The sequence below is a fragment of the Saccostrea cucullata genome, unplaced genomic scaffold (genome assembly GCF_032062105.1).
Source record: "Saccostrea cucullata isolate Sc308-1 unplaced genomic scaffold, CSIRO_AGI_Scuc_v1 ctg2919, whole genome shotgun sequence".
Taxonomy (NCBI): Eukaryota; Metazoa; Mollusca; class Bivalvia; order Ostreida; family Ostreidae; genus Saccostrea; species Saccostrea cuccullata.
In genome coordinates, this window is record NW_026934738.1 from 35,321 (window position 1) to 49,476 (window position 14,156).

The 14,156-nt window shown below is 34.4% G+C and overlaps 1 protein-coding gene across 1 annotated transcript; it reads right to left on the minus strand.

The window, feature by feature from the left end:
- Window positions 1-2,252: 2,252 nt before the first annotated feature.
- Window positions 2,253-7,277, minus strand: LOC134241248 (uncharacterized). The gene is made up of 4 exons (XM_062723310.1): window positions 7,271-7,277; window positions 6,554-6,666; window positions 3,056-3,247; window positions 2,253-2,582 (listed from the first exon to the last, which is right to left on the minus strand). Exons 1-4 carry the CDS (start codon window positions 7,275-7,277, stop codon window positions 2,466-2,468), a joined length of 429 nt encoding a protein of 142 aa, XP_062579294.1. The 3' UTR covers window positions 2,253-2,465.
- Window positions 7,278-14,156: the final 6,879 nt, after the last annotated feature.

The following is a 14,156-nucleotide window of genomic DNA, read 5'->3' on the forward strand; positions in this document are numbered from 1 at the left end:
AAAGATCATTTTAAGAAGGGAATTAAAACACATGTAGTAACAAACAATCAAGTTTCCTTCAAGGTTTACAATTTCAAAAAAAAAAAGATCATAAGATACGACCAGAAGGCATGGCCCTGTCCTACCTTTAGACAAAACTTTTCACCCTCTTGCATTTTTTGTGTGATCTCATTGAGCTTGTGTGAGAGGATTTCCCGAATCAATGGATGTCTGGTGTTTACGAGGACGACAAACTGCTCTACATAAAAGACGAAGATGCCAAACAGTAGTGGAGCTGACCATTGAAACAACAAAAGGGCTTAGTACCCACTGTTGAACGCACAACCGTACGTTACAACCATAGGGGTGGTTGTATTTAATGAAAATATTTCCTTCAAGTACCAAAAGATTTCTAGTCTCGGTAATTAGTAATCTTTGATTCAATAAAAACATGTTAATTCCCTGTTTTAGTTGTATTTTCACATGTTTTCAAAATGGCAACTGAAATATTTGTTTATGGCGACCAGAAATTCTGAAATGGCGACCAAAAAGATTTTTAGGGACCTAAAAGTAAGTGCGACTTGGAGCCATGTGTCTATTGTCATGATCAGGCAATTTTAAGTGTAATTGATAATCTATCTATTACCCTGAAAAGTGTCAATCAGTATTTCACTGAACGATTGATTGTATTTGCTGACAAAGTAATTGGTTCTGCGAAAGAACTTTCAAAACGTTTCATGCTAAATTCTAGTCCATTATTAACACTTAATTGTAAACTGATACCGTTAACGTTTGCCCAGTATTTAGCAGAGGGTGGGTTTGACCGGTCTACAGGGAATGCTTACTCTTCCATGGCAGCTGATCTTACCTCTGACGTTTGGGTGGTCCGTGTTAACTAAGCTTCAAACTTGCAAAATTTTGACTTGTTAAGGATAACTGTTCGTTATATTCATATTTAAAGCACGCTATGGTGAATCGTATTATTCAAAATAATAGATAATTAGGCAAGATTTGTGCGTATTATAAGAATCGTGATATTCTTATTGAAAAACAATGAAGGTAAAAATGACATTGCTCAATTTTTTAAAGACCTAAGAAAAAACAACATATAAATGTTGAACATTACAGTTGCATCCCAAGAATATACTAGAGGTGTGAACAAGTGCCTTGGATAAGAATATTTCCTTATTGACTGGTTACACGTGTAATATACTATGTTTGCAATCCAAGTAAACACACCGACCATTAAGACCTAAAATTTTAGAAATTGTGTCTTTAAACAAAGCTGATTAAATCTCTTAAATATACACCTATTTTTCAGTAGCCTACTTGTCCAGCTCCTCGGTCCAAGTATGCCCTCACGGTCATTTCTTGTTAGGTGCGTTACTTTGACGTGGAATAATATAGGCTTTGTCAAGAGATCATTTCTCAATCGCTGTAGTTCTTCTAAATTATCCACCTTTAACTCCCTGTAATAAAGGAAATAATGAAGCACGTGATGTTAATTTCTTAATTTATTCATATAAAAAATGTATATAATCTGAATGCAGCGTTTATACTTTGCTCACTTCTCCATGGCACCTGATCTTACCTTTGATGTTTTAGGAGTTCGAATTTTGCTCTGATCCTGATTTGTAGTGTTTAATGAACTTTTTGGGCTTGAATACTGTTCGTGTCAGTATTTCGTGAATTCTATGGTCGTTATAATGACTTTGTTAGCAAATCTTACTGGATCGTTTTTGTCTGACCTGTTTCATACAAATCATAAGGTTGTTGTTTTGTGTATAGAATTTGACTACGGAATGTTTAATCTACCTGATCAATATATAAGGACTCAAGGCCGCCGTGACGGTAAACAGGGGATGCTTACCACTTAAGGCACCTGATCCCACCTCTGGAATTTCCAGCGGTCCGTGTTTCATGTCCTGTTCCTAATTGATGTGTGTTGTTTGAGGCTTTTATGAGATTAATCACTGTTATCTTCACCTTGTCATAATTCTGATAAAATTACCATTTATTATCTTTTATGAGAACTATGACAAACAATACAGAAATAAGATAATGGGAACAATGTGATGATCAATTTCAAGAATCTAATCGCCTATGGAACATTCCATATTGATAACTTTTAAGTTCTCATTTAAATATAGTGTGTAATTTTCAGAGCCATGAATATCAAGGGAAAACATTTTACTGGGTGAAAATTTATATGCACAAATTACATTTTTGCCGTTGAAAGTATTTTTCATTAAAAAATTAAAACTACAAGTATGTTTTTGTTTCCTGTATTTATTTTTAAAGACAATGATAGTATTGTACAGATGCTTTATGACAAAAATCGAAGTAATAAAATTATGAAGTGTATGTAAGAGAACTACCTGGTACACATTTAATTATAAAAGTTTGTAAAAAAAAAAACAAAAAAACATTACTATTAATTACATTTTTTATTCTTTAAAAAATGAAAATATGTCTGGTTCATCTGGCTATATTGAGAAGGAATTCTTTAGGTGGGAGCAAGCCTTGATGTCTTGGGTTAGCGAATTAACAGGAATATCTCGAAAACAATGAGATACATCCATGCAATCCATTTTTCTTTGAATCTACAAAATACACAAGCCTCAGTAAGAATATGTACGACTGGAGGTCTATCACATGAAATACCAATTTAGAAAAGTCGATCGTTGGCTTAAGAATATCATAACAAAACTAGAAATTAAAATTTTCAAAGAACAGAAGAAGTTGCAGATTTACAATGAATCAAAATTTAGGTTTTTGAATTAATAAAAAATAAACCTTGACACTTTCATTGCATATAAATTTCTTCACTACATTCTTTAAAGACTTTTAATACCTACCTAGAATATGTTCCATACAAGAAATAAGATAATCTTAGCAAAACTTAGGCGGTGACTTAAGTATGTCTTAACAATCTTATACACATGTTTAGATCTATTTAAAGTTGAATCTTGACGTTAAAATAATACTCTAAAATGAAGAAAATTATTTTAATGCCGGTTTAAGATTTTTTTTAATTTTGTCATAACTCAGTAAGTACTCCTATAAAAAGGCTTACACAGTAGCAGGAACCCCCGAAGAGCCATAATGGAAAACAGAAAACGATGACAAGTGGGTTAAGGCAACAGTTAATGGGCGAGCTGCAGTTGTGGATGTAGAAAGTCATGCTTCCAAAATCGGTTCTTTTCAAGCCCATATGCGGATCCACCTGTTGAGCATACCACTGCATCACAGCTTCTCCAAATTTCAGCTAAAAATAGAAGTCGTCATATTCTGGAAGAATGTTCATTACTGTACATGAATTTAAGAATTGATTAATTTTCTTATTTTGTACAAAAATTTACACAATTATAATTTGTTAAAAGCACAAGGTAAAAATAGTTTCCCGCCATAGGAATCTTTATGGAAAACAAGGTAATCTCTGCATTGTCCACATGATTCTGGCATTTTCCGCCAAGTTTCCTTTGTACGGCTTCCAATTAAAGTTGTAAACTGGAGATTTCTGAAGCCTCTAGGTTGTTTCCTTTACTTGAAATGTTTAAAATGCCATTTGTTTCAATTCCTGATATAAATTTACTTGATATATGCATTTACTTTACAACCAATTTCCTCGGAAATAATTAAAAATAGTATACATGTATGTGCTGTTGATGATGGTACATTGTATTAGACATTTAAAAAATATAGACAGAAATTCAAGGGAGTGAGGATGTTGATATGTAGACCTACAGTTATGTAAATACTTGTACATAAAGCGGAAATAATACAAATATTACGGTCCAGGTCAAATTTCCAGACAAACATTAGAAGGGCGGATATTAATTTAAGTTAGAATATTCAATGAAAGTACCAAAGCCTTCATTAAAATAAATTAACATAGTGTTTAAAAAATCCGAAAATCTTTATAAAATTGTGGCAAGAGCAAGAAGTGGATTCGAACCATAGATTTTAAACGTAGAGTCAATGGTCTTTCCATGAGAGCTAAACTGTAAACAACAAATATGAGCCTGATTGTCTAAAAAGTCTTAGACGAAGAAATTGCCGTATAAGCAATGTTTGAACGTAATAAATATAAAGGACAAGATAGGGTAAGACCAGTATTTGGCCCCCGATTTTGGGTGTCTTTCAGAATGATCCAACAGTTTATCCATGAAAACCTGTTTTCACCCCTGCCACAAAATGAGTACTGGTTTTAAGATTAAGAATATACAGAGGTCACAGTGAGGTCAGGAAATAGGTCAATTTTCGAAATTTCTCATTTTTATGCAAATTTTCACTAATTTTACAGCACATTTTCTTTCGGAAAACATAGAGCACACGCTTGCCTATCTACCAAATTTATATATTTTATACACTGATATCAGATGCAGTATATGTGTAAAAATCTCAGATAGGCAAGCGTGTGCTCTATGTTTTCCGAAGAGAAATGTACCCAAAATATGATGAAAATCCACCAGAATTGAGAAAATTCGGGAAAATGTCCTATTTCTGAACCCTCTAGTGGCTTCCATGTAGACTTTGAATCAAAATTAGTGCTTGTATTAAAGTGAGGATCATTTTAACTTTTTAACTACAAACTATCACAGTTTTATCAGTGTTCTGATTTTTATATAAAAAATTCGGCTGTTACCCTATCTTGTCCTTTGAACAAATTGATGTTAGGTACAACACGCAGATTCTAAAATTCAGTGATACGATAGAAAATAACTGATGAATATGATGATAACTTATAAAACTAGATGATGTTATAAGACGAAAATACCATCATTAAGGTTTTTGCCTCTAAATTCAGACTCCATCATATTTGCCTCTAAATTCACACTCTTTCATATTTGGACAACCAAGGAAATTAAAAGCCACAATAATTCTATAATTTACACAGTTAACGTATTGGTCAACCCGAGCATAAAATGCTCAGGTGAACATGCGGCCCATGGATCTCGTATGTCAGAATTTCATATAATCCATTACCAGTCTGAAATTATAGAATATAATTAATAATGTAAATTATGTTTAAATAAAGAGGGAGGGGTGGATAAATATTTGGCCCATGTTTGGAACTTTTGAAATTTATTTTCAAAACAACGAATAATATTATTGTAGTGTATAGTGTTTTTTTTTTAAATATAAATTGAAAACAATTAGATGCAAACTTTCAGAACTGATCACCTTGCGGAAACTTTTATCAGTATTTGGGTATGCAAAAACCTTCTTGAAAACCCACACACAATCAATTTCGTCAAAACCACCCTCCCATGATTCGCCTGCTTTTTTTTTTGTTTGTTTTTGTTTTTTTTTAAATGGATAGAAGATATATGTTAAAACATCATTTGTAACTATAATATAAATTTATACATGTGTTCTATACGTGTACAGCTTTTGGAAATTTTGTAGACCTACGCCTCACATTGGACTTGCGTCACCCTTCTTGTATTAGTTTTACCATTATGATGCATTATCACTATTGGATTGCACATGGTGTACACATTATTGAGGGTGCATTCAGAGTTCATCAGATGTTAACCAGCAGCATGTTAGGTCACCAACATTTACAAATTGTTCCAACCAGTAGTAATTGGTTACCACAGTTGACCATCAGTGTATTATTTTAAATGAGATCACCAAATCTACCAGCAGTCTAGAGCGTCGACAGGATGTGTGTATGACATCACCATACCAATAAATCATGGCGGCTTAATTAACTAATTTGGCAAATTAAGTAAAAATTGCACTATTGTACAGGTTTTTGTTATATCATGACCAATATTTATGGAATTTGTATTTATTTGGATTTTTCAAATAAAATTGTTCCATCTTTTGCATGTACATGTAATTTCATCTTACAAATACCGCAGTATAAATGGCTCATACCAGTAATATTTCTGCATGCTCTTGAATGTTTTAGAAGTGAAAGTAAGCTTTTGGTTAATATGATTGAACATTTTTGCTAAGTCTTATCACGGCTTTGAGATCAAGAATTATTATTTTTCTCATTTAATTGGTTCATCAGCAGTTTCGTTTAAAGTCACAATTTCGTTAGTTAGTTCTATGGTTGATACAATGACCTTGTCAGCAAATACAATTTATCATTGAGTCAAATACTGACTGACTTTTTTATATTAATTGATAATCCATTATTTATACACGGAATTGAAGACGAATTTTCCGTTATTTTCCGATCATGACAAGGAGCACACGGCGGGTGTGACTGATCGTCAGGGACTGTTTACCTTACCATGGCACCTGATCCCAACTTTTTTAAGGTCCGTGTTTGCTCTTCTCCTAGTTTGTATTGTTTTATGGATTTTTGGTCTTGAATACTGTTCTTTTCTTTCTTCAACTTCCCTTATTTATGCAGCAATATACCTTCATCACATGCGTTATCTCCATATGTGTTCATTACAAATGACTACCAGTTGTAAGCAAGTGCTGCCACTTGTCTGTGACAGACGGACATGAGTAACAACAATATACCTGAACTTTCTATGGAAAGTACGGGTATAAAAAACAATTTAAAAAAAAACATTGTAAATGATCTTATAGTTGTTTCATGTACCTTCAGACAGAATCTTTTGCCTTCCTGCATAGCCTGTGTGGCTTGATTCAGCTTGCTTGTTAAAACTTCTTGAATAGTTGGAAATTTTGTGTTAACGAGGACGGCTAACTCAGCTAAAGGAAGCAGAAAATGATAAATGTTGAAGAAGATGTCTTGGAAAACATTTTCATGCACTTCATTAAGTACACTACGATGCCTAAATGACTTTCATCTCCTGGTCATCTAAGACACCAGGGTTTCATAAAAATGCTAACTGATATTAATTGAATTTGAAAAAGATAAGTATTTCTTTTTAAGGAATGATTGACACGAGATATCATAATCTGCATCATGAAATGTCTTCAAAATAAATTGTATACGTTTAAACTTACAACAATCACTTTTTTACATTCAATTGATTTAAATAAATATTTGTCCTTAGAAAATGATTTTTTCCATATTATTTCTCAACTGATTATGTTGTGTAAATAAAACCCTATACAAAGGTTCTATTTGAAAAAAAAAATATATACGCGTAAGGTACTCCGATCCTCAGGTTCTGAAAATCAGACATTGACTATTTGAAAATACTGATAAAAATGTCTCTGAATTCTCAAAGTAACGAGTTTTTACCCACGATAATTTTTACAACTTCACCTTTAAAGTTAATCATTTTATACATGGAATATTAGAAAATCTCAAATAAACTTTTCAGGAAATACGAATAAAAACACCTACTATCCATTTCCCAATTCAAATTTCATCACCAAACACATTTTAGAAATAAAAATCATACGTATTCAGGCTTTTGAAGAAATTGCACAATTTTTTTTATACATATAATATTATACCTCTATTGATAATTCTCGAATTTGATTGGCTGGTAAGAAAACTTTAAAACACAACAATGACTCCAAATGGTACAGTGTTTACAGCAATAAGGACCTAGAAATCATTGCACGTGGGATATAATGACCCGGTCATTAATAATAATGACCGCTAAATAATGATAAAATATTAATTATTCGAGAAAACATGTTTTTAAATTGTGCATGGTCTGTTTTGCATTACCATACAGAATAACGGCAAAATTTTATCGTTAACTTAAACATAGGCGCTCCCCATGTAATTCTGTAAATGACGTATGATAAGTATATTTAAAACATTAGTATGACATCATCTTTTGTTCTTTTAATGCTTTCTATTTCTTGCAAGGCCCAAAACAGTCCAATAAATTACCTGAAACTGTCCAATAAGTTTAAAAATCTGTCCATTATTAAAAATAAGTTACTTATTGGATGGCTACAGGTAACTTACTAGATTAAGAAAACACAACACAAATAAACACAAATAAATATTTTTCAGGCAATGAATCCAACAGTTTCACAGTGTAATTAAATAATCCATTCCAAGTCACAAAAACTGAAACTTTGTAATTATTCCAATAAATGATGAAATGTATATTCCATCTCACAATGAACATCAAAACTTAAATTTGAAGGAAATATCTCGATCTTAATACTATTAGAATGTAATTTGCACCAACAACACACGAGGGGATATCACTTCTCCTGGCAAGAAACAGTCGCTCCTTAAATTCTTATTTCTCACTAGTACTTTGAATAATTTTTCTCATTTTTCTACAGAAACACATCCATCGTTTTTCTGCTACAGGAATGCAAGGGTGTTTTGTCAATAGCCTTGTCTACTCATCTCCCGATTTGTTTCTGATTTTGGCGAAAAGAAAGCTTATAATTTTGTTGATTTCTTTATCACTCAACACTTTAACGTACATTTAAGAAATAAATAACAAGTTTATAAACTTCAATGGGAATTGAAGTGGGTCGGTCACGTGATCAAATCCTGTGAAGGCCGAAGGCCTTCTCAGAAGATTTGATCACGTACCGACCCAATTCAATTCCCATTGAAGTTTATAAACTTGTTATTTATTACTTATATATACATTTGAGACAGACAATTAAATATTTTCGAATTTAAATTATTGCACTAACCGTCCGTCGTAGATTTTGAAAAATGACGCAAGGTGTAAATCGGCTTGCATGGCGGTTACGCTTCGAATTCATTAGGCTAAGGAATCTATTTCGAAGGGAATATTTTGTGAAAGGCTTCTTGTGATCAGTAATAGTGAACAGATTGTTGTCTGGGAATATTTTATTCGTGAAAAATGATAATCAATGCTGAAAAGACACAAGAAACATGTCCGAAGTTTGATGATAATAAGTTGGAGGAATTTCGGTCACTGGAAAGGGATGGATGGATCCGATGGATTGAGACACTTGTCCGAACCAGTTAATTTGTAATTTGATCAAAAACATTCAACGGTTTCAGTAACTAAAGGCATACTTTATCGTAAAACACTGATAGACACGGAGACACTGGCGACAGCTTTACATTGAACTACGAAAACGCCGAGGTGTTTGGCAGCTGTTCATGGCATGATTGCAAAGATATTTTCCAACAGATTTACACATTTATCGTGAGTAAAATTTAAAGATAAAAAAAAAGTTTTTCATGAAAATTTAACCAAAGGTCTATCCCAAAGATAAGGATGAACGTTAGAGACTGTGCAACTGACAAAAGTGAAAAAAAATGTAAACAAACGCTAGGCTCCTAGTTTTCTCTATGAATCGATAGCCCAAAAACTGTTTGAAATACTTGTTTACATTTAAAATAAAATAATTATCATTTTACTTGCTTATTTTATTCATTTTTATACATGAAAACCAAGTAAAGCAGGTCATTTTTTTTATAATTTATGTATCGTAGATATTATTGCGCCATGTGATTAGGTCACGTATTGACCTCTGACCTCTGACAAACTTCATACAGAATTGAAGATATTTTGTCTCTGTATGTTTATATAATGGAGAGATACCACAAATGTATATATTATATAAATGGTGCCTGTTTTGTAGGGTAACATTTGAAATTGAGACCCCAAGGATAACCATTGTCAACCGACGCGTCAGCGGAGGTTGACAATGGTTTTCCGAGGGGTCTCAATTTCAAATGTTACCCTACAAAACAGGCACCATTTATTTTATTATACTGAATGTCTTATTGATTAAGGATGTCAGCCAAAAAAAAAAAAAAAAAAACGTCGATCGTCTTTACGCTCATGTATAGAAACCTTTCACACTTACCGGTTACTAATCTCCTTATTGTTTGTTTGATACTCGAATTAGAGTCATTTATCACAATGATATAAAATTTCGTTATTTCTGGCTCGCAAGCATGTTTTCTTCACTCACAAGCATGTACCGTCTGTCGTTTGTTGTTTTCAAGTAAGCTATATCGGACGCAAGCTTTTATTGACGTCAAGTTAATTCCGGTTCTTTCAAACGCGCAACTGACGTTTTGAAAATTCTACGGTGAACCGTATGCGCATAATTTTCACGCATGTGGCATTACCGTTGTGTTACCCGTTGGCACCTGTGTTGCTAAGGCTCAGGGTAATCGAACGGATTGTTAACTGCGTCTAAACCAATCAGATTTTAGTATTTAACATGACAGTATAATAACAACGTTTGGTACCGTGTAACATTCTCCCTGTCAGTTTAACAACACAATAAATACCCGTTTACATTTCTGCTCTGATTATCCTCTTCTAAATCATCTGAATATTGTTGATTTAATTACGGAAACCTTTCTACGTTCTCTTTGTTTTTCTGCATCCTTGAAAACCCTTGATCAAACGTTGAGAAATATTTGAAACATAAAACGTCCACCTTGAGCTCAACGTTCATTTTCTTGACAATCCTAGGCTCAAAATATCACAAGAATGACATACCCCGTTATGCATTGCCCTACATATCTGAAGTTGTTTTGCATCAAAATATGCTTCCTTGGAAGAACACATGCTTTCAACATTCACAATCACATCAAAATGGTGATGGAATCTCATGCCTTGTGAATAAATATTCCTTAGTCAGTTGTTTAAAAATTGAACTTACCTGTAACTGTCCACTAAGTTAACAATTACAATGAATACAAGATTCTTTTGACTGTCATAAAACCCTCACCTGAGACAGTCCAATAAGTAGACAATGCTTACTTAATACAATGGATGAGAAAAAGTTCTAAGAGAGTACACTATGAACACAATAGGGTAAATGTTTTAAGTAGGTTATAGGCCTCAAACTGTCCATTCTGTGAGAAAAAAGAACTATTGTCGGGCCTAACGGCCCTCCAACAGTTCTTTCTTCTCACAGAATGGACAGTTTTTGGCCTATAACCTTCACATATTGGTCTACCCCTCTATACTATAATATATTATAGTATAGAGGGGTAGACCTATATATATACTTATCATACGTCATTTACAGAATTACATGGGGAGCGCCTTTAGAATAGAATAGAATATATGAACTTAAACGGTTTACTCATTTCAAAATATCGTTTCAATTCAGTTCTGGAATGTAGAAGCGGCTCTGTAAAGAGTTGACTTCTGTGTTAGATTTTGACTGGGTAGAGAAAAAGTAATCGTTAGTTATAACAGTGTATGTCGCTATCGACCAATTTTAATCAGTAAATCATGATGCAAAAACTTACACGACTTGCAGACGTCAATGTAAACAACTATACGGATGCAGAAGGATAAAACGTACGCTGAACTAGGACCTGGGGTCCCCCGCAAATAGTTCGTCATTTTGCGTAGTAATAAAACATTCTAGGAACTCTCCAGGCATTAAAGGCACAAAAGTAAATTCATCGATATCATCAATACGGAGACCCCGGTCACCTTCTATATTAACTGAATTTTATATGATAGACAATTTTCTTTGTCTTACTCCAAAATAATCATATTTATAACTTTATAAAGCTCAACTTTCTAATCTATATATATTAACAGAAACGTGAAAATAATAAAGGGTGACCAGAGGTAACCTAATATTTTACATCAATAGGGGGACCGAAGGTCACCTTACATTGTACATCAGTAGGGGGACCAGAGGCCACCTTATATTTAACATCATTAGGGAGACCAGTTGTCACCTTATATTTTACATCATCAGAGGGATCATAGGTCACATTTTCAATCAATAGGGGTCCAAAGGTAATCTTTTATTGCACATAATAGGGGGACCTGGGAATACCTTATAGTACATCATTTGGGGGACCAGAGGTCACCCTATAATGTACATCAGTAGGGGGACTACAGGTAACCTAATATTGTACTGTACATAAGTAGAGGGACCAGAGTAAACCTTATATTGTACATCAGTAGGGAGACCAGAGGGCACCTTATATTGTGCATGAGTGGTGGGGGAGGACACTTTATACTATACGTCAGTAGGGGGACCAGTGGACACCTTATATTGTACATCAATACGGGGACCAGAGGTCACCCGATATTTTACAATAGTACGGGAACTATTGGTCACCTAATATTGAACTGTACATCAGTAGAGAGACCAGAGGTCACCTTATATTGTACATCAGTAGTAAAACCAGAAGTCATCGTATATTGTACATCAGCAGAAGGACCAGATGTCACTTTATATTGTACGGGGACTAGTGGTCACCTAATATTGTACTGTACATCTGTAGCGGGACCAGAGGATACATTATATTTTACATTAGTAGTAGGACCAGAGGTCATCTTATATTGTACATCAGCAGAAGGACCTGAGGTCCTCTCTTGTAGTAGGGGACCAGAGGACACCTTATACTATACATCTCTAGGGGGACCAGAGGACACCTTATATTGTACATCAGTGGGGGAAAAGGGGTCACCTTTTATTGTACATCAGTAGGGGGACCAGAGGACACCTTATTTTGTACATCATTACGGGGACCAAAGGTCACCCGATATTTTACATTAATAAAGGGGCTAGTGGTCACCTTATATTGTACTGTACATCAGTATAGGGGCCAGAGGTCACCTTATGTTGTACACCAATAAGGGAACCAGAGGACACCTTATATTGTACATCAGTAGGGGGACTGGAGGACACCTTATATTGTACATCAGTAGGGGGACCAAGGGTCACCTTATATTGTACATCAGTAGGGGGACCAGAGACCACTTTATATTGTACATCAAAAGGGGGACCAGAGGTCACCTTATATTTAACTCCAGAAGGGGGACTAGAGGTCACCTTATATTGTACATCAGTAAGGGGATGAGAGGTCTTTTCATATTGATCATCAGCAGGGATATCAGGGGTCACGTTATATTGTACATTGGCAGGGGGACCAGAGGGTACCTTACATTGTACATTAAAAGGGGACCAGAGGACATCTTATATTGTACATCTGTAGGGGGACCTGAGGCCATTTTTTATTGTATATCAGTAGGGGGACCAGAGGTCACCTTTAATTGAACATTAGAAGGGGACCAGAGGTCACCTCATATTGCACATCAGTAAGGAGATCAAAGGACACTTTATATTGTACATCAACAGGGGGACCTGGGGTTACCTTATATTGTGAATCAGTAGGACCAGAGGCCACCTTATATTGTACACTAGTAGGGGGACCAGAGGTCACCTCAAATTGTACATCAGTAGGGGACCAGAGGTCACCTTATATTATACATCAGTAGGAGGACTAACGGAGTTTTATGAAGAGACTTACTTTTACATTAGACAGCTGACTTTTACATTTTAAGTAATGGAGTAAGTCATTGTTTAAATTGTAAAAGTCAGTAGTCGATTGTAAAAGTAAGTCTCTTCATAAAACTCCAGTGGTGACCTCATATTGTACATCAGAAGGGGGACCAGATGTCACCTTGTATTGTACATCAGTAAGGGGATCAGAGGCCACTTTATATTGCACATCAGTAGGGGGACCAAAGGTCACCGTATATTGTACATGAGTAGGGGGACTAGCGGTCACCTCATATTGTACATCAGTAGGGGGACCAGAGGACACCTGATATTGTACATCGGTAGGTCACCTTATACAAGGGTCGTTTAATAATATCTTCGATGCTCGGAAAGAAACAAAAGTCGCTTTTCAATAATTCAGTTATAATGATTTAACTAAAAATTATCTTTTCATTAAAACACATGTAAGTAACATTTTTATCCAATTTCTGATTCATTTTCAATTGTTTTTCGAACTCATTTTCTGGTATGAACTTTTGTATACTGGATTATTGCAGATCCTATGATTTCCTGGACTTGTTTCTTCCTTCTGAAAGGCGTTTTCTCAAGTTTGGCAAATGGAACAAGTCAAAAGGCGAAAGATTTGGCGAATATTGTTAACGTGAATGAACATTAACTTTTGTTTATCCCCAAGACTCCTTTACACTTCAGGGCTTTCGGGTTTGGACGCTGTCATGGAAAAAATCTTATGTTTTGGATTCCTTATTCTCATTAACCTTTTGCCAAAAAATTGCTTTCTAGATTCCTCCAGAAATTAAACTGCATCCCCGAATACGAATTTGAACAATAAGACCACTAATATTTAAGAAAATTGCCTATAAATCTATCCTTGTGCTCTTGCAATTCTCTGCTCTTCTTAGACCTTTGCTTTTTTTTGTCAAGTACATCTTATTGTAAATTTGTTTTGAGGGTTTTAAGCAATTGATTCAAGTTTCATTATCTGTTTGAAATTCAAATAAACGTTGATAACTACAATTACTGATATTTTTAAT